A 27,121-nucleotide genomic window follows, 5' to 3' on the forward strand; every position below is an offset into this window, starting at 1 on the left:
ACCTTGAATGGGGATGAGTTTAGGTGTGGGGGTATTGTTCACAGGTGAGAGGATCGAGGTAGCATCTGGAGTGATGAAAGCGCTGAATCAGTGTGTTGTGATGAGAAGGGAGCCAAGCCAAGGTTCTGTTGGATTTGGGCCGTGAATTATGTTAATTGAGCGGGTTGTCGCGCTGCGCGCTCGATCAGCAACACACACACACACACACACACACACAGAGAGAGAGAGAGCAAGAGAGAGATTTTCATAAGTTCATTGTTATTTCTCCTGGAAGCACTCAGACAGTGTGTTGTGATGTTGGAAGATCCGGTCTTGGGGGGGGGGGGGGGGGGGGGGGGGTTCCAGTGATGGCGGCTAGGGCTGTCACGGTAACCGCAGAAATGAAATATCGCGATATGAAGAAGCCCACCGCGCTGCATCATGGGCCAGCGCGATTACTGAACTTGGTTCAACTCAATGATGCATGTTGAGAAGGATGGCTGCACTGGTATCAAAACAAAACGTTACTTCGCTCCTTTGGGAGCACTTTGGTTTTCAGTACGTCAGCTGCTGCGCAGCCAGAGTCCTTGGCCAAGACAGAGCTGCCACCAGTGGCAAAAAAATAATAAACGCTCGGAGACCTCCTGAAGTCCCGGACAAGCACTGCTTCTGCAACCGTCCCGAAGAGAGTTTGAGCTGAGCTGGAGCTCACTCGCTACCTGCAGGAGGAATGCATCCACCCTGGTGGAGCAACAACCCGGGAGAGATTCCCTTTGCTCGCCTGTCGCACGCAGGTACGTGTGCGTTAGTGCAACGAGCGCACCATCCGAGAGGGTTTTCAGTGTTGCTGGAAATGTTGCCACCCCTCTCAGATCCTCTCTCAAACCGTATATGGTTAACATGCTGGTTTTCCTTGTGGGTAACAAGGACGTGACCGAGCTATAAAATACCGTCATTCGTGTGCGTGAAAGTGAAATGATAGTGCCCCGCGCCCGTTACATGTAATTTTTTATGCTTGATTTTAAACAACTAAACAAAATAGGGACTTGTTTCTTATTTGTTAGATGCTGCAGCCAAATTTGCATTTAAAAGTTTAACCTCCTGAATTTTTTTGTTTTTAAGTTCAGTCGGACTCCGACTGTCGGAGAAACAAACGTTACTGCGATCTGTGATGTTACTGCCCTTTGATCTGCATTCAGTAGTGTTATAAAAGAAGGCACAGCAATTTTTAACCTTTTTTAAATGTGTAAGCATTATGTTTAGATAGTACTGCAATTAGGGCTGCTCGATTATGGCAAAAATAATAATCACGATTATGGTGACTGAAATTGAGATCTCGATTATTTAAGACGATTTTTCAATTTATGTAGATTTTATTTGTTTTTATTCAGTCATAAAACTGCTCAGGGCACAATCAGGACAAAAATAAGAAACAAGATGATCACTAAAATAACTCCTGATTCCCAGTATAAAAAGACCAATATACTTATAGCTCAGTCTATGACCCAAGGGCTATGACCTTGGTTTAACTCATTTAAGTCTAACCAGTACAGACCCAAATACCAATATCTTGCAAATACTGACAGCAAGAATTATACAGTGGCATTTATAACAAATAAATGCAAATAAATTGATGTTTACAAAATGTTGCATAACATTTATTGAGTCGTGTCATGGTGCTGTAGGAGCGTGCACTAGCACCGTGTCCTCAGAGAGATTAGTTATTATTTATCAGCGTGAGGAACTTATTTCTACCTTATTTATAAACTATTTATTTACAAGTCCATCAGTTAATGTAGTAATTGTCCCAACCACAGCTGCACCCCCCACCCACCAACCCGGTCTCACAGCAATCGGGGCAAGCTGCACGTGTGTTTAGCACGCGGCACACGCACATTTAGCCGTTTTTAGCGGCTCAGGAATCCGCAGGTGCGGTGTGTGTCACTCACTCTGGTTAATCCAACAGGGAGCCGGCTCTGAGAGCTGTTTCTTTAGCGACTGACACATCACTACATCATTCCCTTTCCTAATGTTGTGAAGAACGGTCCAGAGAGCAGGCGGAGTGTTTAGCTAACCTGCAGGAAATGTCGACGACAGTTATCCAGAAAGTAGCTAAGGGTTACCAGAGATGCTTCTCAGGTGTTCGCTAGGTACTTTTAGGATTAAAAAGTCAAGAAGGGGGTCTGAAAAGCTGCTAGAAATAGCGTCAAAGTCGCTAAGTTGGCAACACTGTGGAGGTGCGCTTCATTTGCAACTCAGGGCAGCGCAAGCGGGAGGAGCAAATAATCGGCTTGTTTTGTTTTTTATAATTGTTCAAAACTCAGATCGTAATCGTGATTAAAATTCGATTAATTGAGCAGCCCTAACTGCAATAAAAAAAAAGTGCTGCAATAATATCGCATACCGCAATATTAAGCCACCCTGAATCACCGCAGGGGGAATTCCTCAACCGCGACCGCCCTAACGGCGGCTGGAGCGTAATCATCCGTCTTTTATTTAGGGACACGGAGAAGTTCAAAGGAGAGAGAAATACACTCAACAAAAATATAAACGCAACACCTTTGTTTCTGCTCCAATTTTTCATGAGATGGACTTAAAGATCTAGAATTCATTCCAGATACACAAGATTACCATTTCTCTCAAACATTGTTCACAAATAAGTCTAAAGGTGTGATAGTGAGCACTTCTGCTTTGCTGAGATAATCCATCCCACCTCACAGGTGTGCCACATCAAGATGCTGATCTGACATCATGAGTAGTGCACAGGTGTACCTTATACTGCCCACAATAAAAGGCCACCCTGGAATGTGCAGTTTTTTTGCTTTATTGGGGGGTCTTGGGACTCAGAACTGGTCAGTATCTGGTGTGACCACCATTTGCCTCATGCAGTGCAACACATCTTCGCATAGAGTTTATCAGATTGTCAATTGTGGCCTGTGGAATGTGGTCCACTCCTCTTCAATGGCTGTGCGAAGTTGATCGATATTATTGGGAACTGGTACACGCTGTTGTATACGCCGGTCAAGCACATCCCAAGCATGCTCAACAGGTGACATGTTCGGTGAGTATGCTGGCCATGCAAGAACTGGGACATTTTCAGCTTCCAAGAATTGTGTACAGATCCTTGCAACATGGGGCCATGCATTATCTTGCTGAAACATCAATGCCACACACGCTGCCTGCCATCTGCCCTGAACAATGTAAACAGAGATTCATCCGTGAAGAGAACACCTCTCCAATGTGCCAGACACCATCGAATGTGAGCATTTGCCCACTCAAGTCTGTTACGGCGACAAGCTGGAGTCAGGTCAAGACCCCGATGAGGACGACGAGCATGCAGTTGAGCTTCCCTGAGATGGTTTCAGACAGTTTGTGCAGAAATTGTTTGGTTATGCAAACCAATTGTTTCAGCAGCTGTCTGAGTGGCTGGTCTCAGACGATCTTGGAGGTGAACCTGCTGGATGTGGAGGTCCTGGGCTGGTGTGGTTACACGTCGTCTGCGGTTGTGAGGCCGGTTGGATGTACTGCCATATTCTCTGAAACGCCTTTGGAGATGGCTTATGGTGGAGAAATGAACATTCAATACACGAGCAACAGATCTGGTTGACATTCCTGCTGTCAGCATGCCAATTGCATGCTCCCTCAATGCTTGTGGCATCTGTGGCATTTTGCTGTGAGACAAAACTGCACATTCCAGGGAGGCCTTTTATTGTGGGCAGTATAAGGTACACCTGTGCACTACTCATGATGTCGGATCAGCATCTTGATGTGGCACACCTGTGAGGTGGGATGTATTATCTCAGCAAAGCAGAAGTGCTCACTATCACACATTTAGACTGATTTGTGAACAATGTTTGAGAGAAATGGTAATATTGTGTATCTGGAATGAATTTTAGATCTTTAAGTCCATCTCATGAAAAATCGGAGCAGAAACAAAGGTGTTGCATTTATATTTTTGTTGAGTGTAGAAGATAAAAGTTTTTGTTCCACTTTATTCTTTTGTTTCATGAAGATAAACTGATGTTAAATTCAATTAAAAAAAACTGGGAAGACACTTTGGTACATTTTAGGCTACAGGAGCTCTTGTTTCCCATCTGCTCCTCCAGAGACAGCATGGACATGAGGGTTACATGGTGAGGGTGACACAGAACAGGTTAGTGGTTAGTGAAGGAGATCCATCAGATGGGTAATTTAATCCTAATCCAGCCCACAGCCTTCTGCTGGTGTTATTATCAGAAAGAATAAAACACATCATAAATATTATTGGAAGTTTAGAATTTGTTTTATGTTTTATTATTTTCTGCATCAAACAGAACTTGATTCATTCTCCAACATTTCAGAAATGAACCACTGGGTTCAAATAAAATAACAAACTAAGTCAAACATTTCATTTGGTGTTATTTCTGACACCCTTGAACTGTGGCATACATATTGGACTCTAAAGCTGCTCAGATACGAACCCATTATGTATTTTATTATTACATTATGTGTCCTGTAAGTTTTCAGTACTTTTTTAGATTTTGTGAGTTTTTGCAACGCACGTTTTTCTCAGCCTGAGACGTGGTGCTGAACGAGGAAAAAGATTGTTTTACTTTGTTAAATCTTAAATGTTTAAAATGTTTTGTCCTAACCTGTTAGGAATGGAGAGCTTTTGAGGGATGGCAGGTTGTGTCAATTACATTTTTGATAAAAAAAAAATAAAATAAATAAAAAGCAATTATCTGATATCTTCCATCTATCAATGAAAACAAATCAATATGAAATAATCGTAATGCATCGGGATATCGAATCAAATTGAATCGTTGACCCAATGATCGTAATCGAATGACAAGTGAAGATTCACACCTTGTCAGCTGCTGCTAGTACCCCATGATCTAAAACACGCAGGAAACATGTTGGAAGAAGAATGCAGTGCCAGGTATGTCAGCTCAAGTTTTTCTAAGTGCACAGGTGGCGGCCTGCCAGTCTGAAGTTGCAAGTGCAGTATTCTGGTCACAGGGAGCAATAGCAGTCTGACATTTCTTAACCCTGTAAAGGGTCATTTTACCACAAGCTCACTCAAGACAATAATTTAAAAATATGAAAAAGTTGCACAGCATCCCTTTAAGTAGTTATGCAATAGGAAATCAGAACGTCTTATATATTTTTTTATTTTCCAGATGCCTTGCACTGATTGCGTTTGATTTATCGTTAGGCCCATTAATCTGAACGTAGAGTGTTCTGGAAGTGTAGCGAATACCAAATAAACCCGACGTGTACATTTAGTGGCGCTGCACGACACTACACCTCTAGGACACATCCAAGACACGCCTGGTGGAAACAGACCTGTCAGATATAGCAGCTTTCTTGCTTCGTCTAGGGCTGGGGGGCATGTTAGTCGCCAATGACAAAGACCAGTTCTCATGACAGGAGCAGTCTGAAAGAGCTTGATGAGAAATTGTTTGCACAGATAAACTTAAAGGCATGCTAAAGATGCTGTACTGGGTTTGGTTTCTGCCTCTCTTTATGCAAACGGTCCTGCAGAAATGCAAACCCCCTTCATCTTACTTCGAATTTTCTACATCTACTTTCTCCACCAAGTTAATTTACGTCTTGCGAGTTTTGTGGTTACTGTTAATCTCAAAATAGAAACGTGTTTATTGCTGCTTGTTCAAGTTCTTCAGGAAAAACCTGGCTTGAATAAATCTCAGCTTAGCTCACCGAACCAGGACTCTCTACGAGAGGTAGTTTGAATGGAGGTGTTTCGGCTAGACTCTCGGGACTGATTCAAAAACATTTCTAGCCTCCAGCTTTTTTCTGTTTACAGAGATTAGAGTTTCGGGACGTTAGTTTGAAAAAGTTCATGACTCACTGCAAGAATAACGCCACTACACAGGAAAATCTAGTTCCTCCCCACACAGCTGTGTGACATTGATTTGTTTTATAAATATTTGTTTTTTATCTGAGCAATGTTGCTGTAAACGAGACAACATCATCTAGTGGACCAGCACTGGGTTGACCCCATCCTTCTAAAGCTGCTGCGTGCTGAGTGACACATTTATTGAGTTAAAGAGGTCAAATCAGTGCTAGAGATTCAGAGCCAGTAAAGCTGAACAGAGGCCAGTTAAAAAAATATTTCTTGCCAAATTCTCTTCTTTCCCCAATCCCAAACTTTTCCTACCACGTTTGACCCAATGCAGAACATTTGTTAGGAGACAAAACATTTGTGTTTTTACTTAAAACCATTTTTGCAAGTAAAAATACTTGGCTCTGAACATTTTTAAACCATTCTTGGAGTAGCTAACCATAAACTGCAAGCAATTAACTGTTCCAGTCTTTCCATCAGGTGGATTTAAATTTGAACAGTTGCAATTTGAAGAAGTAATCCATCTGAAAACTCACTTCGGTACTAGAGGTGGTTTAACAAGCAGTCTCTTAAGTCATGGTCCCATTATGACTCCTAGAGATGAAATCCAAACATTCCTGATGATTTAACTCTTCTGAAGGAAGACTGGACAGGACTCTTGTGTCTCAAAGACAATTTTTGGGTTATACGCATTATTAAGAGGTTGATTAGATAAGAAAGAAATCACTTCTTCACAACTGTGTAGATTTAACAGTTCTAGCTACACAGAGAGACAGAATGTTAGTAATTACAGTCCAGGAGTGGAGGGATCTAGATTTGACACTACCTGGATGGGGAAGTGGGCCATTGTGGCGCAGCAGCAACCCTATCCAGGTGTCTAATAGCTTAGCGGGCCAGGAGTGGATTTGAAGCTGAAATTGGAAAAAATTTAGAGCCAAAACTGGTTTTTCGTGAGGAAATGACATTATATCCTTTATACGTTCATTCTGTGTTTATCTTTATTATCCAGTTTTTGTTCTATTCTTACACAGTTCCTCCTTGCTGATGACACTATCCAATGCATGATCCAATGTAAATACTCCCATCGTCAAGTAAAAAACAATTTTTTACTAAAACTGTAAGAAAAGAACAAAAATATGGAGAATATAATAAGGTCCAAAATAAGATTTGCAAACAGAGAGGGACATTCTTTGGACTATTAAAACCACATTAACTCAAGTCGAGTTTGCATTTACTCCGACACTTTGTGGTTCAAGCCAGATTCAGACGTCGCTTATTAGATTCAAGTGCATCAATATCTGGGGTTAGGCTCTAAGATGATAAACGTTTTGTGTCCACTCCTGGAAACGACTGAAAAGCAGCTTCCTGCTGTGAAAGCAAAACTAATGAGAGACCAAGAACAATGAAACAAAAGTTACGGGTCAGACTGCTGAACAATCCAGTGAAATTAGCCATTTCTGTCCTAAACTCCAGTGGAGAATTTTCAGATCTGCCCCATCATTTCACATCGTTTCCAGAATGTCATCAATTACAGGTCCTTCTCAAATAATTAGCATATTGTGATAAAGTTCATTATTTTCTGTAATGTACTGATAAACATTAGACTTTCATATATATTAGATTCATTACAGTATGTGGGAAGGAAATAGTGTGGCACAAAACGCTGCACAACGAGAAGAGGTGACCGAACCCCGAGGAAGATTGTGGAGAAGGACCGATTCCAGACCTTGGGGGACCTGCGGAAGCAGTGGACTGAGTCTGGAGTAGAAACATCCAGAGCCACCGTGTACAGGCGTGTGCAGGAAATGGGCTACAGGTGCCACATTCCCCAGGTCAAGCCACTTTTGAACTAGAAGACTGGGCAGAGGGAAATGCCAAAATGCCTGAAGTCCAGTGTCAAGTACCCACAGTCAGTGATGGTCTGGGGTGCCATGTCAGCTGCTGGTGTTGGTCCACTGTGTTTTATCAAGGGCAGGGTCAATGCAGCTAGCTATCAGGAGATTTGAGATCTTCATGCTTCCATCTGCTGAAAAGCTTTATAGCGATGAAGATTTCATTTTTCAGCACCACCTGGCACCTGCTCACAGTGCCAAAACCACTGGTAAATGGTTTACTGACCATGGTACTACTCTGCCCAATTGGCCTGCCAACTCTCCTGACCTGAACCCCATAGAGAATCTGCGGGAAACTGAAGAGAAAGTTGAGAGACGCAAGACCCAACACTCTGGATGAGCTTAAGGCCGCTATCGAATCATCCTGGGTCTCCATAACACCTCAGCAGTGCCACAGGCTGATTGCCTCCATGCTACTCTGCACTGAAGCAGTCATTTCTGCAAAAGGATTCCCCACCAAGTATTGAGTGCATAATTATAACAATTATTTGAAGGTTGACTTTTTTTTTGCATTAAAAACACTTTTCTTTTATTGGTGGGATGAAATATGCTAATTTTTTTAGACAGGAATTTTGGGTTTTCATGAGCTGAATGCTAAAGTCATCAATATTAGAAACAATAAAAGGCTTGAACTACTTCAGTAGTGTGTAATGAATCTAATATATATGAAAGTCTAATGTTTATCAGTACATTACAGAAAATAATGAACTTTATCACAATATGCTAAGTTTTTTAGAAGGACCTGTATATCAGCTTTGGATTTCTTTTGCTCCCCAACAAGAGGTCCTGTTTTCTTAAAGGAAGCTGGCATGGACAGTTCACAACGCACCTAGCCCTCTACTGAGGAAGGCACTCAGTTTATGTTGGTGCTCACTGTGTGCTGAAGATAATCCTCCTTGGGACTGCTGCATAAACATCTGCATGCTTTATCGAAACAGAAACCCTGGCAGAGTTAGGAAAAAGGAGCTCTGGTTTGTCACAATAAAAACGAACAGGTTTAACATTCACAGAAGCACTTCACGTCACCAAAACCCAAGTTTTAACCAAGAGCATTCTGTTTGGAGAAATTATGGAGTGATATTTGTTTTGGTTAAGTTTAATCATGATGTAATGCAGGATCTTCCAAATTTCTTACATCACGGTGTGTGTTGTCAACCATTATCAGCTACTGTCATAAAATAACTGAGTTAGTTTTGGACAAAAACACAAATGAGAGATTATTTCACCGGTTTTAGTCTCTTCGCTGGTTAATGATTCATTTATGAAATAAAATTTGTATCCTAATTTGTGCGTCCCTTTCCAGTTAGCTCTTCCTTCTTGGGTAAAAATTGCTTCATCTCCACAAATAACAATTCAGAACATGGTCAGCCATGTTGTGGAGTTGCTAACGGTTAGCTTCTACTAGCCAAGACATGGGCCCAATCTCGCACTTGCATCCTTGCGCCCTTCAACTGCGCATTCCCAGCCAGGGGTATGAGTGCGTATTGTACCGATTCTCAAAAACGGAAGTTGACCACGCCCCCCATTGCACCCTTAATCTGCCCTTCACCCAAGTCCGCAGCGATGCGGACCTCGGATAAGGGTATTACCCACAAGTCATTGCTGCAGGAGAAATGGCTCAAGTTCCTTTTCTAAAAATATGTATTTTCTAATGAAATTAGTTCATTTTAGCATGATTAGTTGATGCTCTGAATGTTTTAGACAAAACAGCAATGAAGTTAAATTTATTTCAAATAACTGCTTTGTTGTTTGCTTGAAAGTTATGAATAAAGGCTTTTGAAAAAAGTTTCACAGCGAACAGCATCCCGGCATGTGTTGCAATCGATGACACGATGCTCCCCGTCTCAATTCTGCAATTATTTGCACACTTGTGTACTATACACTCGAATTCTACTGCGCACGTTCTCCAAGTGCACTTTGCTGAAGACCGCAGGGTGCAGTGTGAGTATTGAGATTGGGCCATGCTCTGTTCTCTCTTGGTTGCACAATGAATTCGACCCTCAGCTGTTGCGAGCCAAGAAAACAATTATTTTGTTTCCTTATGCATGTCCCTTAATGCAGGCAACAGGGATTGAAGGGAATTTTCAGGTTCAGTCTGTCAATGGAACTCAGAGTGATCAATCACAATTCAAAAACAACAAGTATTACATGATTTATCAGAGATCGAGACCTTTAAACAGCGGTGCTAGCAAGACTTTAATTTTTCAACAATGAGTAGCAGGGTCAGGGTTAAACTGATTTTTATTATTTATCGACAATTAACAGACAATTCGCATCTGCCGTTCCAAAATCTGGTTTTAAATCCAACAAGTATGTTATCCATCTTGCATTTTGGCTGCATAATGAAGATTATGCATAGAAAAAAGTTGGAGAAATCATCTAATATCATGGAGAAAACTTAGATGAACTCACTGATATTCTTGGTCTGGATGCTTGGAACCCTCTGTAGTGCCATCTCTGGAAAAAGAGCAGTAACTGAGCTGGTCAGCATGGGGGGGGGGGGGCGCAGTGATGTCATGTGCTCTCAGAGACTTTCCTTCTTTAACTTGTTGAATGCAAGACACAAGTCAAAAGGTCAGGGTCTCTTATTTAACCCAGCACCAACCTGGTTTGCAACGTTTTTGGCCATTGATACCAGTTTAGTTCTGTATGTGGAGTCAGATTACATCTCGTCTTCTGGGGTCGACACGAAAGGGGTCACCGGGTTGAAATGTACATGAAAGGGCACAAGGTGAAAGGACATAGCTAAGGGTCAAACTCAGTACATGTGGTTTTGATTACGAGAAATGCTGAAACCAAAATAGAAGACAAAATTAAATACTTGAGTACTTAATTTCATTGGCAGCCTCAATTGCTCATTGCATTTTATATCCCAGCTTTACGGCTAATAAACATGACACCACCCCCAGGGTATCGTCTCAGGGCTGTTGGTGTGTGTGTGTGAGCAAGTCTGTTGGGCATGTAAACACCCCCTTCTCAGCACTTTCTGTTACATACACAGCCTTCAGACACACATCCATACGGATCTGGGCAACAACAGCTGTAAAACACTTACGCAATTTTACTTCCTCTACATTTGTACAAAAAAAAACATAACAATGAGGGATACATTGAGACACACCTACAGCCCTGCATCAAGACTTTGAAAAGGTTTCCAGGTCAGCCAAATGTGTGAAAACCACAAACACACCCATCTGAGCATACTGAGAAAATTACAGCCAGTCGGACCAGTCTGTGGAAGCATCCGAGTTAGTCAACTCAAAGACCTGAGGCCGTAATTCTGCCTTCCTCTTTTTTTTCCTCCTTCTGTTTCCTGAACAAACACCACATCGATCTTTCCTTTTAAAATGTGCACCTAGATCTTTGGGGAAATTCTCTCACCAAATAACTGACCTACCCAAAATTCAAACATTAAAGAGACCGTTCACATATTTCAAAATGTGGAGATTAAGGTTGTGCGTTTGGACAATTTACTGACCATCGATGACGAGACCTTCATCATTTGTTTACGCCAATTGCCTTTCAGATGGGACATTACATACTTCAGGTCAAATCAGTGTCTTTTTTGCTTAATTATTGGCTGTGGCTACAAGTAGCTTACCATCACTAGCAGTGTGTGAATGTGAGTGTGTGAAAGTGTCTTTAGGTGTTTAGAAAAGCTCTATATAAGTTCAATGCATTATTATTATTATTATTATTATTATTATATACACACACACTCACACACACATTCTACCTCACTAGAAAGCTAGGATTCTTGGGATTCCAAAGAAATACGACAAACAAGGATACTACTAACTGTAGCCACATAAACACTTTTATAAACCACTCAGAAATTCTAAATAATGTTTAACTCACCAATCACAGGCTCGTATCATTGACAGAACAGAGTAGAGCTGGGCGATATGGCCTTAAATCAATATCACGATACATTTCATCTTGATAACGATAAATTGACGATAACTACAGGTATGCGCAGAAACAAAAGTTGCCACTAGATGGGGCTGTCATGTGTATTATGTTGAGTCAAATTTTACAAATGGTGCTCGCTGCAGAACCACAAAGGCGGAGCTGCACCAGAAGGTGGAGCTGCACCAGAGTCAGCCCCACCCATTCCAGAATCAGCCCCGCCCATTCTATCAGAGTAAGTCCAATACCTTCCAGTTGTCAGACTTTATAGCATTCTGGAACCAAAGAGGGTGTTATAGCTAAAAAATGCAGGATTGGGGACGGAGTTGAGAAGTGAATTGAACAGTTTTTGTAAAGGTTCCATATAATTAAAAATCTAACTTTTGGAACTTTTAATCATGTTATATTGTCATTTCCTCATACGAAACACGCCAAAGCCATTGTTGGCCTCATTCATGCATTTTCTTCCCATCTCAGCTTCAATTTGGTCTCCTCCCCCGAAGCGGGTCTGGTCTTGGTTCTCAAATCTGGATATTCTGTGAATTTTCTGACAAATTATTTCTGAAATGACTTCTACTGAGACACCGCCAGAAAAATCATACATCCCGTCTACAAAGACACACTGGATGGCACAATAACATGCAACGCCACACAAGTATTATAAGATGTGGTGGTGTAGTGGTTATGGTGTCAGGTTGACATGCAGTTTTGCGCAGGTTCGCCTCCCAGTAGTGTAAATATTCTATAACCCCTTTTCCTCATTTCTAGCTACACTTGCCAGTACTATGTTTACAACAATTTATTGGTATGCCGTTTAACATATAATGACTAATTGTTTTTTTATTTATTCATTCGTTTATTTAGCCAGTGTGAGTCCATTTGTGAGCAGAGTTTCAACTAAAATGCTGTTTAGGAACGACCAAATTCAAAGAACTTGTAGAGACATAAATATTTTGCTGAAAATGAACATTACAACTAAAATATGAACACATTAAATGTTTCAGCTGGCAAAATAGATTGTTGCCGACCCCACCGAGAACCGAACCAGCATCAGCTGAGGGGAAAGCAAAACTTAAGTCAAACAATCTTGCCACTGGACTACCAAAACTCACATAATAATGTCAAATGTTGTTGTACAGGACTTTTGTTGGAGCAGCTGTGGGCAGATATTCGCTAAAAGAAACCTTTTCATTTCGGGATATATTCAGACTTTGTCATGTAGCAAGTTATATTTATCTTGTTTAATTGGAGCACAGAACATAGCATTAACGACTGTAAACTAGTAACAGCCATAATTCATGAGAGTCAGGTTAGTTTGCGATAAAGTTGAAAAACAAAAACGGAAGTCAGTGGGCTAGGCTGAGTTTGCGTGAATGGGCGGGGCTGACTCTGGTGCAGCTCCACCTTTGTAGTTCTGCAGCGAGCACCCTCTCAAATTTTACGACTCAAGGTGGTACAGCTTCTTAAAGAGCAAGTCACCCCTTACAAGACGCGTGCTCCACTCCCACTTCCTGTTTGAAAAATGCAACAAATGCTGTTGCCTAGCAGACCAAGAGGGTGGAGCCACTAACAAATACACACACTCACGACATTGTGACATCATAATGTACCAGTTTACATCATAGCATACCTCTTAGCCAATAGCGGTGACAGATTTAAATTCAAATGCAGTGAAGAGTTTTTACCTGACAACGGCACAACACTGGCAGTTTCAGGCAGAAATTTTTAATTTTAACTAAAATGCACTAAAGTGCAAAACTATTGACTACACGTGTCTGCAGCACGATTAGACACGCATTTATATAATTCATCAGGAAAAAATACGTTGATTTGAGGGGTGACTTGCGCTTTAAAGAGACTTGAATGTTTCCAACTTACGCACCTTTTGATTTTCTATTATCAGATTTATTGACATGGGAACAATTATCTCATTTCAGAGAGCTGTCTGAAACAGGTGATTGTTCACATTTTTGTCACAGAAATGCATCTCAAAACGATCAAAACCATGTTTAAGATGCCTTTGACCAAGAAAACTAAACCTTATGCTAAAAATTAACTGGTTTAGTTGTTTTTTCTCAAATACAAAACCTCAAAATCCACCTTAATCTAAAATCGCAATAATAAAATGTGATTAAATGTTGAGAGCAGGATCAACTTTATGCTGTTTGGCTGTTTTAAACACACAATAATAAATGCCAGGTAAAGCTGACAAGGTGGTTTCTACGTTTCATAGACCTGGTAATAGCCTGTTTGTTGGAATTAGACCTCCACAGAAATGTACAAGTTTTAGTGACAAAGGCCGTTTTGATTTTTCAGGATGAGCATCATGAGTGGATGAAGTCAGAGGAGCACACATCATGGATTATAGTTGGACTTCTTCACATCTGCAACATGAGCTCAGCTGAGTTGCAGCTTCCAAATATTCTGACATCAGAGCCTAATTAGGACTTTTGTGAGCTTTAAAATGACACATTTAAACATAATTAGAGTTTTAGTCACACCCAGATGTTTTAAACGTGTTCGTGTATTCTGTGTTTACCATATAGTCATCTTCATCTTCTTCTCCGTCTTTTCCTTGCGTCTCCTCTTCATGTTTTCCGCACTCCTCCGCTCCGTTTCCACCAGAGTTCAAGTTTTCTGCAGCCGACGTGTCGTCCTGCTCGGAGATGGTGCGCGAACTCGAAGACGAGGAGGGCGAAAACTGTTGCTGCTCCATGATGTCAATAAAAACAAACCCGCGCGCCGCCAAAAACCAGCCCTGCGAGGCTTTTAATTAACCTGTCCGTCGGCGCACCTGCTGCTGCTGGCTCATTCTGGACTCCACTTTTCGGCTGGTTTTCAGTCACGACGCCGACACTCGGGAATTCTCGGGTAGGAAATGAGCCAACGACCGCAGGGAGCACGCGACCGGGCTCCCCGCTGCTGTTACCGGCGAGCTCCTGTTGGATTTCGACGCTCCAAACTTCCCAGTTCGAGTGACTCTATCCGCCTCTTCCCCTCATATCTTTCACTGCAGCAGCAGCCCCCAAACAAGCCCCGCCCACAACGTGTGAGAGTGGACCAATCAGACCACAGCAAACCTTTTAAATCAAGGCCCTTGGCTGAACTTCAAAACAAGCCGTTTAAATTGTTATTATTGCAACAAGCGACAACTTTAGATACTTTACTTCAGTTTTCTTATTTATTTAATAATTACTTTACTTCTGCCTGCAAATTTCTTTATCTTTCTCTTTCACTTTATCTCTAGGCTACACCAGCTCCAACACACATACACACACCCACACACACACACGCACGCACGCATCAAAATGCTGGGGTTTCTCTTTCAAATCCTTTAACAAACAAGATAAAAGAGTTTTATTTTATCCCATAAAACATTTTGTATTATCTAGATCAAGAGTCTGCAAGCATTACAATCATGAGGCATTTCTGCCCTTTTTAGAATAGAATAGAATATCTGTTAAAGTATCGTAAACTAACTGAATATGAATAAATCAGGAAAAGACCTGTTTCTATTGATGAGAGAATCTTATTTTTAACCAATTAGATCAAATTTCAACTAACAGCTATGTAAAACATTTTAGAGCTAATCTATGATTGTGAAAGATTAATATCCCACTCTGAAATATTCACATGTATACTTTTATCCTATTCAATAATCAAACGGAAGTGGCAATGCCAAATAATTTAACTGTTTATTTGCAATGTAATATTTGTTTCTTGTTCTTATTGTTGTCATTGTTACCATATATTTGTTAATAGCCTACCCTATTGAAGTGTCTCATGGTAATCTGTCAAACGTGTATGTAAACTATACTTTACTTCTCTCTGCTCCTGAAAATGTTTAATTTCATTTAAAAAATCACATGGAGTAACCTGGAACTTCTTTTCTGCACTGCTTGTTCCTCAGTCGCAGGGAGCTGGTGTCTATCGGCATTCATCAAGCAAGAGGTGGAGGACATCCTGGCCAAGTCTCCAGTCCATCACAGGGACACACACACTCTAGTAAATCCTTCCATCCATTTGGGCCAGCTCCTCTGGGGCAATCCCGAGGCGTTCCCTGGCCAGACGAGAGACATAGTCCCTCCAGTGTGTCCTGGGTCTTCCTTTAAGTCTCCTTCCAGTTGGACGTGCCCAGAAAACATCACCAGGGAGGCGTCCGGGAGGCATCCTGTCCAGATGCCCGAGCCACCTCAACTGGCTCCTCTCGACGTGGAGGAGCATCGGGTCTACTCCAAGCCCCTTCTAGATGACCGAGCTTCTCACCCTATCTCCAAGAGAGAGCCCACCCTGTGGAGAAAACTCATTTCAGCCGTTTGTATCCGTGATCTCGTTCTTTTCAGATTTTAGTAATTCACTTTACTGTATTTTCTTACATTTACACATAAGCATCAGTGGTTACACTTGTATTTGTATAGCACTGACATGCAGCAACACACTCCTAAATTATTAACACTAAATTCACCTCTTGAGTAATCTGTCTATAGGAGTAAGCTATGTTTTGATGCAATCACTTGTAAGCATCATTTTATTGATGCAAATCACGTTTTCAGATCTCAGTGTGAAGGTCTGTCGAGCTCAGTTTCATCATTAATCTATGCTGTATGGATGTAGTAAACACATGGAGTAGCAGGATGCTCTGTGCACCAATCCTCTCCCCAACTGTTCTGGCTCATTTGAAGAACACGGCAATTTACCTTTACCTTTTAAACAAAACAAATATGGCATTTCAACAAGAAAGTTCAAGAAATATCATTAAAAAATTAGAAAACTCTTGTGAATGTTTTACTTTACTGCAGATCGCATCAGTTGCCAGGGCTGGAGCTCAGTAGCTTCTTCTGATTTGAAACAATAACAGAGTGGGTGTTAGGAGTCTGCAGTATTTTGTGTAGCTGGTCTGGTTTATCTGGAGATTTCACGGATGATTTTTGCATGTAGCTGCATTGTTAGCTTGCTCTGGTAAAGCAAATCAGTCTTTCAGGAGTGGATGCCCATAACGGCATGAAAACTGAAACCAGGAACCAGGATCACAAAGGAAATATCAGTTCAGTTCTGATGCATCATCCAGTCCTGCTCTGAACACGCATGCTGCTGTTTGCATGAGGTGATGTTTTTTTATTTCCTCATTGGAGAAGATGTGTTTATTTACACACGTCTCACATACTGAAGCGGTTTGGGATTTAGCTCCTTAAAAATGTTTCCCCAGTTTTTCCGTACTGTTAACAGTTTGATCCCATCAGAGTAGGACAGAATAAGGAACAGACTGACCACTAGAGGGCATGCTTACACATTTGTATACAGCCAATATAGACATTACCGTTTATTCAGTCTCATCTCCATGCTGCACAGGATGAGGGTGATGAGTGACACACACCTATGTCTCTGAAGATGGGTTAAAGTCCACACAGGCCGTCAGTCAGTCAGCAGGATTAGATCACATATTTGTTATTTGCAATGTTTGTTGTTTCAAACATGAGCTAAACCTAACTGACAAGGTCTGACTCCTTTTCTCAGAGGTCGTTAAAATGTTTTGATACGTTTAGAAGAGGATTCATCTGCTGGAGAGGACCGGGTCATACACACAGGGGCAGCTGCCAGAAACTGACAGTTCCCTGAGCCTTGTCTGTTAGGCTTAATGTAATTTGCCCAGTCACAAGTTTTCAATTATAGTAAATAATCTACAGAAATGCTCTTGCAATCCATCATTACATAAAAACGTTTTTAATGTCATATAGCAGAGGTGTGCAGCCTGCACCAACAGTTGATTACATGAAAAATTGACATTTTCTACCAGCAATACTTCAATCATCCACAAGAGGACAGTATAAATCAAAAATAGCACATTTTAAAGGAAGGTACTAATCGTTTTTCCCCCTCTTTGCTAGGAAAACTTTATGCACATTTTGAAAAAATCAAAAGGAATAAAAATCAGGCTTAGATCGAGAAAATCGTGAAAATCTCATAAAAATTCGAACAAATTCGACTGAACAGAAAACTAGAACAATTAAATGTGGCTTATTGGACATTAAATCTATTTTTACAAATGTTTTGTTAATTAATGAGATGATTAGTGATAATTAGATTTCTTTGCTCTCTCACACAGAATCCTGGCTGCAGCAGGAGGACTATGTTAGTTTAAACGAGTCGACTCCTTCTAATTATTTAAATCGTCATCAGACATATTAATCAATCCCTCACCAATTAATAGTTACAGTTCTTTTGAACGTCTGATTCTTAGTTTTCCTAATCCAGATTGCAAAACTGTAAAACCACTCTTGTTTGTAGTTTTATATTGTCCACCAGGCCCTTACTCTGAGTTTGTGGATCAGATTGTGGATCTCTAATTTTTTTTTATCTGATTTGGTGCTAAATACTGATGAGGTCATTGTAGTGGGGGATTTTAATATACATGTGGACATTGAAAATGATAGCCTCAATGTAGCCTTTAGTAATATCTTAGACTCAATTGGTTTTACCCAAAGAATACATAGCTCCACCCACTCCTGCCATCATACTTTAGACCTTGTGCTCACTTATGGCATAGAGTGTGAGGAAATAACGATCTTTCCACATAATCGAGTCCTCTCAGATCACTTTCTGATAACCTTTGAGTTTTTTTTATAACTGAGTTCTCGAGACATGAAAGTAAACTTCACTATAGTCGGTCTCCATCTGACAACGCTGTTATATCTTTTAAATAAACTGTTCCATCTTTTCTGTCCTCAGCATCTCAGAGGAACGTAGCAGAGGGCAATATTTTCATCTCTAGTCCTTCACAAATTGATGGTCTTGTTCATAATGTTACTTCTTCTTTACGTGTGGCATTAGATGATGTTGCCCCTTTTGAATAGAAGGTAATTAAGTACATGAAGTTGGCTCCCTGGTTTAATTCTCATTTTCGAACTTTAAAACAAAATTGGAGAGAACATGGCGCTCTACACACCATTAGGAGTCCTACTTATCCTGGAAAAATAGTCTTGTGCTTTATAAAAAAAAAAGCTTTGAGAAGCTAGAACTGCATATGTTTCATTGCTAAATGAGGAGAATAAGAATAATCCAAAATTTCTTTTCAGTACAGCTGCCAAACTGATCCTCTTTGCAAAGGTGTGCTTTCATTCCCTTTTCTCTCAGGACACAAAGACACACACACTCTAACAGCTTTGAAGTCTGTGGAGGACATTGTTTTCTTATTTAGCGGTGAACCGAGGAAGGAGCTCTGGGAAAACGCCAGAGATGCCCTATGTCGGAAAAAAAAAAAATGAAGGACTGGCTGCTTGTCTGCCGCTCCTGTTTTTGCTTCTTATTGTGTTTACAAACTACTATTACTACTACTCTTACTACTTACTACTACTGTCATCTCATATGACCGACTTACCCTCGTCGATCTCCGGCAGACACTCGGATCACTTCAGTTCCACAGTCGTAAGTTTGGAAGATCTTTTGGCTTGCTGTTTGCTACGGTCCCAGCATTTCTGCTATCCGCCCCGCGTCCAGTATGGTTCCGAAAGAGGCGTCGCCGACGCGGCAGGTGGGGGGGGGACGCCGAGCGAAGCAAAGGCTGTCACCAGGGTCCTCATCTTTGATATCTATCATTCCTCTGCAACCGGATCCTCAACTCTGTCACTGGCAGGCGGAGTCCATTCAAACCCTCTGTCGGAAGATCCCCGAGAGTGACCACATGGACGGTGGCTTTCGGCGGCGGCGAATTAGTGGGGCTAACTTAGCTAAACTTAGCTATCCCAAGGTGATCGGCTCTGGCATGCGCTCCAAACCCGGCACCAAGACGTCCGCTTCACTCCTCAGGGTTGCTCTCATGAATGTCCGATCGACTGGGAATAAAATGGCTTTTTTGAACGCCTATTTCATCGACCAGTCCCATAGCACTTTGCACTGATTTTCAGAATTTTTTCCTGGAAAAAATCAGTTCTATTAGACAAAATCTGTTGGGACCTGTTACCCAGAAAGAATCACTCTGTTCTCCTCCATTCTTTGATTTTGATCCTGTCTCCCTTCAAGATCTGGATAAATTAATCAAGTCCATGAAACCCTCAGGCTCCCCACTGGATGCGCTCCCCTCAATGCTGCTACTAGGGGCTCTGCCAGTAGTGGGTCCTTTTATTTTGAGTATTTTAAATTACAATTTGTCATCGGGAGTGTTTCCAGAATCCTTTAAGAAGGCGGTTGTCCAACCGCTGTTGAAAAATCCTGGCCTGGATCAAAATGATCATGCAAGTTTCCGTCCAATCTCCAAACGTCCTTTTTTTTATCTAAGGTTATTGAAAAAGTGGTACATGCTCAACTCTCACATCATTTACTGGAACATTCACTACTTGACCATTTTCAGTCTGCTTTTAGGCCAAATCATAGCACCAAGTCTGCACATATTCGTGTGTTAAATGACATTCTGACAGAAACTGATGCTGGTTCGTTTGTTCTGTTACTACTGCTAGACCTATCAGCGACATTCGATACAGTTGACCATAACATTCTGTTAACTAGGCTGAAATCTTTTGTTGGAGTCACAGGGACTGCGTTAAATTGGTTTCACTCCTATCTGTCTGACAGGAGTTTCAGCATTCAAATAGGCGATTGCTCTTCTCCTTTTGTCCCACTCCCCTGGGGAGATCCCCAGGGCTCCATTCTAGGTCCACTCCTCTTTTCTATTTATATTCTGCCACTGGGAAACATAATTGCTAAACACGGCTATTGGCGACTGTCAAGCCTTTGAGTCGCCGAGCAGCTGAATAGGGGAATAATGTTGACGTGCCCGCTTGTTCCACTCGTAAGTCAAAGTTCCAGGTTAAAAAACTCTATTTGTTATCAAAGCCTTAAAATCCATTGAAAATAGTGATAAATAAAAGAAACATTCCAAGCTTGAGCGGTCAGCAAAAAAGTTGACTTCCACCATCAGCCACTCACTCTCCCATTCCCTCGCCTGAACAGGTGATAGCAATCACTATTACTATTACTGACACCACGTGACCCAAGGCAACGCCTATCCACAACATTCCGGCCCCTAATTATTACATTCTCACAGTAATAATTACTCATCTGACACCATAACTCACACGCTACATCACATCACAGACACCCAGTGAGACCACATATCATACTCAAAAGTCCAGCAAAGTTGTTTTCTCATTTCTTCTCTTCTTTTCTTCTGTCTGCACACGGTCAGTCAGTCATAGGCCAGAGGTTACCAGCACTTAGCCTAAATATAGTCAGTCTGTGACGTACGTCTCATAACAACGAAATCAATTCAAAGTTAGCCATGTCACATCGTGTCAAAAAAGTCACCGTCATGGGTCAGAGGTCTCCTGAAGAAGGCATATCTTTGTAACGGGTCTGCACACATGGCTGGTTGGGGTCTTAATCCAGACCTGACGCACAAGCCCCTTTTCATCTGGTACAGCGCCGGTGACCCTCCCAATGATCCAGGAACCACGAGGTGCAGAATCATCCACTATGAGGACCACATCTCCAGGAATAAAGTTACGTTTAATCCTTCCCCATTTCTGGCGCCGCTGAAGTTGTGGCAAGTATTCCTTAGTCCATCTTTTCCAAAACAGGTCAGATATATATTGAACTTGCCTCCATCGTTTACGTACGTAGAGATCGTCCCTCCAGAACAGACCAGGTGGTAAAGACGGGTTGGACTTGAGAAGAAGGAGATGATTTGGTGTTAAGGCTTCCAAATCATTTGGATCAGTGGATTCCAGCATAATGGTTCTACTGTTGAGGATTGACTCCACTTCACAAAGAGCAGTTTGGAGCCCTTCCTCGTCCAAATGCTGTGTTTGGAGAGTGGAATTAAGGACCTTTCTGACAGAACGAATCAACCGCTCCCATGCTCCGCCGTGATGCGATCCAGTTGGGGATTGAAGATCCATTTCACTCCCTTCAAGGACAGAGCATCAGAGATCTTTTGCTGATTCCACTTTTCCATAGCTCGTCTCAGCTCGCGCTCTGCACCCACAAAGTTAGTCCCATTGTCCGAACGCAATTCTTGTACCTGACCTCGTCTTGCAATGAAACGTCGTAAGGCGTTAATGAAAGAGTCAGTGTCAAGAGATGAGGCAACCTCAATATGTACTGCTCTAATTGCCAAACAAGTAAAAGTAACACCATACCGCTTCACAAGACTTCTCCCACGCTTCACTTCAAATGGACCAAAATAGTCCACTCCAACAAAGTTAAATGGGGGGTTCTCAGGGGTTACTCTGCTTTCGGGCAACTCAGCCATCCGCTGCTGTCCTGCAGCTCCATGAAACCTTCTGCAGGTCACACACCTGGACATGATGCTTCGAATCAGAGTACCAGCACCTATGTGAGCATCTAAACACTAATGATCTGTTTGAGGAATTTCAGTCCGGTTTTAGAGAGTATCACAGCACTGAAACTGCATTAGTGGAAGTTACAAATGATATTCTCATGGCCTCAGATAAAAACCTTGTGTCTGTTCTAGTCTTGTTAGATCTCAGTGCTGCTTTTGGCACAGCTGATCACAATGTTCTTTTAGAAAGGCTTGAACATGTTGTAGGGATCAAAGGAACAGCACTAGGCTGGTTTAAATCCTACCTGTCTGATAGATTTAATTTTGTTACAAAAAAGTTTGTAGGATTTCCTTCTTCCACCTTCAGAATATTGCTAAGATTAGAAGCTTCCTTTCCAGGAGTGATGCAGAAAACCTAGTTCATGCATTTATTACATCAATATTTGATTACTGTAATTCTTTATTATCAGGAAGTCCCCTCCACTGAAACAGCTCTGTTAGCTGTAGCATAAGCCTTAAAAGAAGCTAGAGCGAATACCAAATCCTCGGTACTCATCCTGCTTGACTCATCGGCTGCATTTGACACTGTCAACCATGGCTTCCTTTTGTCCATACTCTCTAGCATGGACATCACAGGGAAAGCACACTCCTGATTTGAATCGTACCTGACAGGACTATCATTAAATGTATTTTGGCTCAGACAATCTTCTGCTGTTCACCATCTTGCCACAGGAGTCCCCCAGGGCTCTGTCCTAGGAGCTCTTCTTTTTTGCCATAATACCACCTCACTGGGTAAAATAATTCAATCACATGGCTTCTCCTACCACTGCTATGCCAACAACACCCAGCTCTATCATTTCTGCCATTCCCGTTGGACGACCACACAGTCTCTGCATGAATCTCGGACTGTTTCTCTGACATATCAAGATGGATGAAATCTCATCATCTCCAACTCAACCTCTCAAAAACTGAATTACTTTTCATCCCAGTGTAACCATCCATACGGTATAATATCTCAATCCAAAGTTATTCCCTATCTTTGGCTCCTTTAAAGATAGTTCAACATTTGGGTGTTGTGATTGATGGCCAGCTGACCTTTAAAGATCATGTTGCCTCTGTTGCTCATTCATTCTGTTTTGCACTGTATAACATACGAAAAATCAGACCATACCTAACACAATATGCCACCCAGCTCCTGGTGCAATCTACTGTAATCTCCCGCCTCGACTACTGCAATGCCCTTCTAACTGTCTTTCAGCCTGCACTGTGAGAATGTTACATGCACGCATCAAATTCAGATTGCCAACAGTACCATACAAGTCCTGGATGGTATGGCTCCCATTGTGGCTCGGCCGCTTCGGTCATCAAAGGACCATTGGCTAGCAGTGTCTACACCACGCTCAGGACAATCTAGACTTTTTTCATGTGTCGTTCCACAGATGTGGAATGAATTACCAAACACTACCAGAACATGGGTGTCCTTGTCGATTTTCAAGAAACTCCTGAAATGCCCAGTTCTCCAGAGAGCATCTTCTAAACTAGGACTTTACCTGCACCTGGCCCCACTCTACTGTCCACCTCTTGTTCACTTCCCTCTATGATTCATTATGCTGCCTCACTGCCACCTAGGAGTGACTGATTAGTGTTTGTTGTTAGCCTCAAGAGCAACCTGCTGGCTTCATTATCACTTGTAAGTCACTTTGGACAAAATAGTCTGATAAATATATTAAAATAAACATAAACATAAGTCCACAGAATGTCATTAAAAGTCTTCCTCAGCACCTCTCAGGAGGGGGATTCGGGCTTCTCCAGTAGCAGCCTCCCTCTGCTCATACTCATTATTGAACACTCCTATAGAAAAACCTTACATACACATGCACGTGTATGCACACAGATGCTCACATGGTGCTCTAAAAAGAATGGACTTGGGCTTTTTTTGACACATATCCTCATGTGGTTGGCACAGTGATATTTTGAATGTGGGTTTTTTGTGTCCCTTTTTTTCTTCTTTTTCTGCAGGTCTAGAAGCTGATTCTTCTACAACCTTTATTGTTTATTGTTGTGAACTATTTTGTTCCTCTCCTCCCTTTCTCCTTCATTTCTGTCTCCATATCCATTGGGATTTAAAACAACCCAAAATATTTCCAATATTTTTATTCCGCACTCAGACATCGATTCTGATTGCTTTACAGCCAGACAGGACATGGGGAGAAAACAGTGCCAGCCAACCTTGACCAGAAACCATAAAGTTGGTTGTGATCTCTTTTTTTTTTTACGTAAATGTTCCGTCATTTAAAAATGGCAGCCTGCTTGTGATGATGAAATGTCAATCTACTGGAAATGATCCTGATGCATTTTTTAAAAAGTAACACAAACAGTTTATGAATCACACACACATGCCAGCCTGTGGAGGCGACTTATAAAACCACGTGTAGTCACCGGTGGGATCTTCAAAGTCAATCTATAAAAGTACCTGAACGGAGTCTCATCAAAGCAAAGAAAAAAAAAGAAACACACACACATACACACACACCCATGAAACTTCAACTCTGGCTCGAGTCACTTACAGCACACGGCTGATGGTGGAGAAAGATAAGCGTTATGGTGGGGAAATTTACATTTGAGAAAAACATGAGTAGGCAGGTACTTATTCATTTAGAGGAAATTAACTTCCGGTGGGTAGATCTTTAAACAGTTTTCTAATTTTAAAGATTTATTTTTTTCATTGATTTCAGAGCTTTTTTTTTAAAGAATTTTTATTTTGTCGTCAGCTGTTTGTCAACTTCATTCCACCAACAGATTAAAAACATCATAATTTACATTTCATTAAATTAGACTGTGTCCCTGCTTAAGTACAGTGTAAAGACTGAGATGATAATAAAACGTTTTTCTGATCCTTTAACCCTCAGGAGGCAGGCGTTGCAGATTTGCAACAGTTAAAACCTACCTACCTACTCCACATACGTATTTCATGAGCATTTTTTAAACTCAGAAGTAACCCTGAAGGACTTAGTTGTTCGTCCTTTTATCAAAACTTATTTTGAGCCTGAGCGGGTTAAGCTCCAGTCAGCGGGCTGTGAAGTGAACTTCCTGTGTGTGTAGTGCACAGAAGAGAAACAGGAACAAGCTGCAGAAGTACAAACTGCTTTTGGGTTTATCCTCCTTTCATGAAAAACAAATGAACTTTGACCAATGACTGAAAAAGGAAATGGGCAGAGAAAAAATATTTTCACCAAGTAAAATCAAGAAACTTTGGTAAATTTTTGTTATTTAGGATTAATGATCATCAAATCCTCTTTCAGTGATCACCTTTAAAACGGATGTGATGCTTTAGAGAAACAGAGACTCACCGATCAGAAGATTTTATTTCAGAAAGTTAAGTACAGACCGATAAATCAGATATAAGTAAGTAAATTTTATTTATGTCGCACTTATCACAGACATAGAATCACAAAGTGCTTCACACAGATCAAAACAAAATAAAACAAAGTCATAAAATCAAAATGCTCTCAAAACAGAATTAGATTAATATCAGAAAAAATAGTCATAAAATTATAAATTTTCATAAACAGATGAAAGATTAAAAATTTGAGTTAAAGATAAGAAAATAAAAGGTTTAGTTAAAAGCAGCTTTAAATAAAAGGGTCTTTAGCTGTTTGTTAAAAGTGTCCAGACTGTCAATGCTGTGTAAGGATAAAGGAAGATCATTCCAGAGTCGAGGTGCGACAGTCTGGAAGGAGCAATCACCTCGACTTTTGTGTCTGGTCTTTGGAACTTCTAAGGTTCTGGTGGGTGGACCTGAGGGAGCGGGTTGGAGCATAAAGCTTTAATAGTTCAGTAATATAGGGAGGAGCTTGGCCATGTAGAGCATTGAAAGTTACAATTAGGATTCTAAAATGAACTCTAAAGTTAACAGGTAACCAGTGCAGAGACATCAGAATAGGAGTGATGTGTGCTCTTCTGTTTGCTCCAGTTAGGAGCCTCACTGCAGAGTTCTGGACCAACTGAAGGCAGTCAAGGGCTTTTTTGTTAAAACATGTGAAAAGTGTGTTACAGTAATCTAGACGGGAGGAGATAAAGGCATGGAGAACCATTTCAAGTTCATGTTTTGACACCAACCTTCACAGTTTGGAGATATTTCTTAAAACAGCTTGCCCTGATATTTCTGATTTTATTCTCAAAGAATGCTAGAAAGTTGTTTAAGTCAGACCTTGAGTAAACTGGCATAAGAGGGATGTGAGGTGAAACAATTTGGTTTATGGTGTCAAACAGGACTTTGAGTTATTTTTGTTTACAGCAATCAGCTGAGCAAAGTAAGTGGCCCTGGAAGTTTTCACCGTCTCATTCAGAGATGTTATCATTTCTTTAAAGTGCAGCCTGTGACTTTCTAATCTAGTTGACTTCCAGCGTCTCTCGGCTCTGCGGCATGTCCTTCTGAGACTGTAAATGTTTTGATTAATCCAGGGACTTTTTCTCTTGCTAGAAAAGGTAACTGCTTAACAGGAGCTACTTTATCTAAGAGCAGTAAACAGCATTGTTTATCCAATGACTGGATGAACAAGCTGGGATAATCACCCTGAACTGAGCTGCTGTCTAATCGAGAAAATCCATCCACTGCTGACTGATTAATGATACGTCTCTTTGATTTTAGATTGTGAGGGACAGATTCAACATCAGATAGGACCTTAAAGAAAACGCAGCTGTGGTCACTCAAATGAACCTCTTCATGTAAATGATTGATTTTTTGTCCCAAAGAGAAAACAAGATCTAGACTGTGGCCCATTTTGTGTGTGGGGCCTGAAACGTGCCACTCTAAGTTAAAAGACTCCATAATAGACATGAACTTCACTGCTGTGCCACAATTAGGATCATTAATGTGTAAATTAAAATCACCAAGGATTAAAACTTTTTCTAGATTGATCATTGATGATAGAAAATCTGCTAATTCAGGGAGAAAAGGGCCAGCTGGACCGGGAGGTCGGTAGATTAAAATACAGTGAAATACATTTTGTAACCCTGCTTTGATGACCTGACATTCAAAAGTTGTAAAAGGGCCATTTTCCACCAGATTACAGATATGTTTGTCCTTAAAGACCACAGCAAGACCTCCACCATGACGTGTCGGGCGTGGTGTGGTAAACGCAGAGCAGTGTGGTGGACATATTTCATTGAAATGTACAAAATATCCATCTTGCTGCCACGTCTACGTAAAAAATAAATAGT

The 27,121-nt window shown here is 41.2% G+C and overlaps 2 protein-coding genes across 7 annotated transcripts in view; one reads left to right on the forward strand and one right to left on the reverse strand.

Moving 5' to 3' along the window:
- The window catches only part of LOC139070353 (uncharacterized), a 275,750-nt gene extending 272,076 nt beyond the window's left edge, over positions 1-3,674 (forward strand). The window contains exon 2 of the mRNA XM_070552450.1: positions 2,891-3,674. Coding sequence (XP_070408551.1) covers positions 2,891-3,586 — 696 coding nt within the window. The 3' untranslated portion in view covers positions 3,587-3,674. The remainder of the gene's footprint in view (positions 1-2,890) is intronic.
- The window catches only part of mast4 (microtubule associated serine/threonine kinase family member 4), a 143,746-nt gene extending 129,175 nt beyond the window's left edge, over positions 1-14,571 (reverse strand). For all 6 annotated transcript variants that reach the window (XM_070552446.1, XM_070552445.1, XM_070552444.1 and 3 more), the window contains exon 1: positions 14,165-14,571. In XM_070552446.1, coding sequence (XP_070408547.1) covers positions 14,165-14,341 — 177 coding nt within the window. In that variant the 5' untranslated portion in view covers positions 14,342-14,571. The remainder of the gene's footprint in view (positions 1-14,164) is intronic.
- Between the last annotated feature and the right edge of the window lie 12,550 nt (positions 14,572-27,121).

This window comes from Nothobranchius furzeri, chromosome 6 (assembly GCF_043380555.1).
Source record: "Nothobranchius furzeri strain GRZ-AD chromosome 6, NfurGRZ-RIMD1, whole genome shotgun sequence".
Taxonomy (NCBI): domain Eukaryota; kingdom Metazoa; phylum Chordata; class Actinopteri; order Cyprinodontiformes; family Nothobranchiidae; genus Nothobranchius; species Nothobranchius furzeri.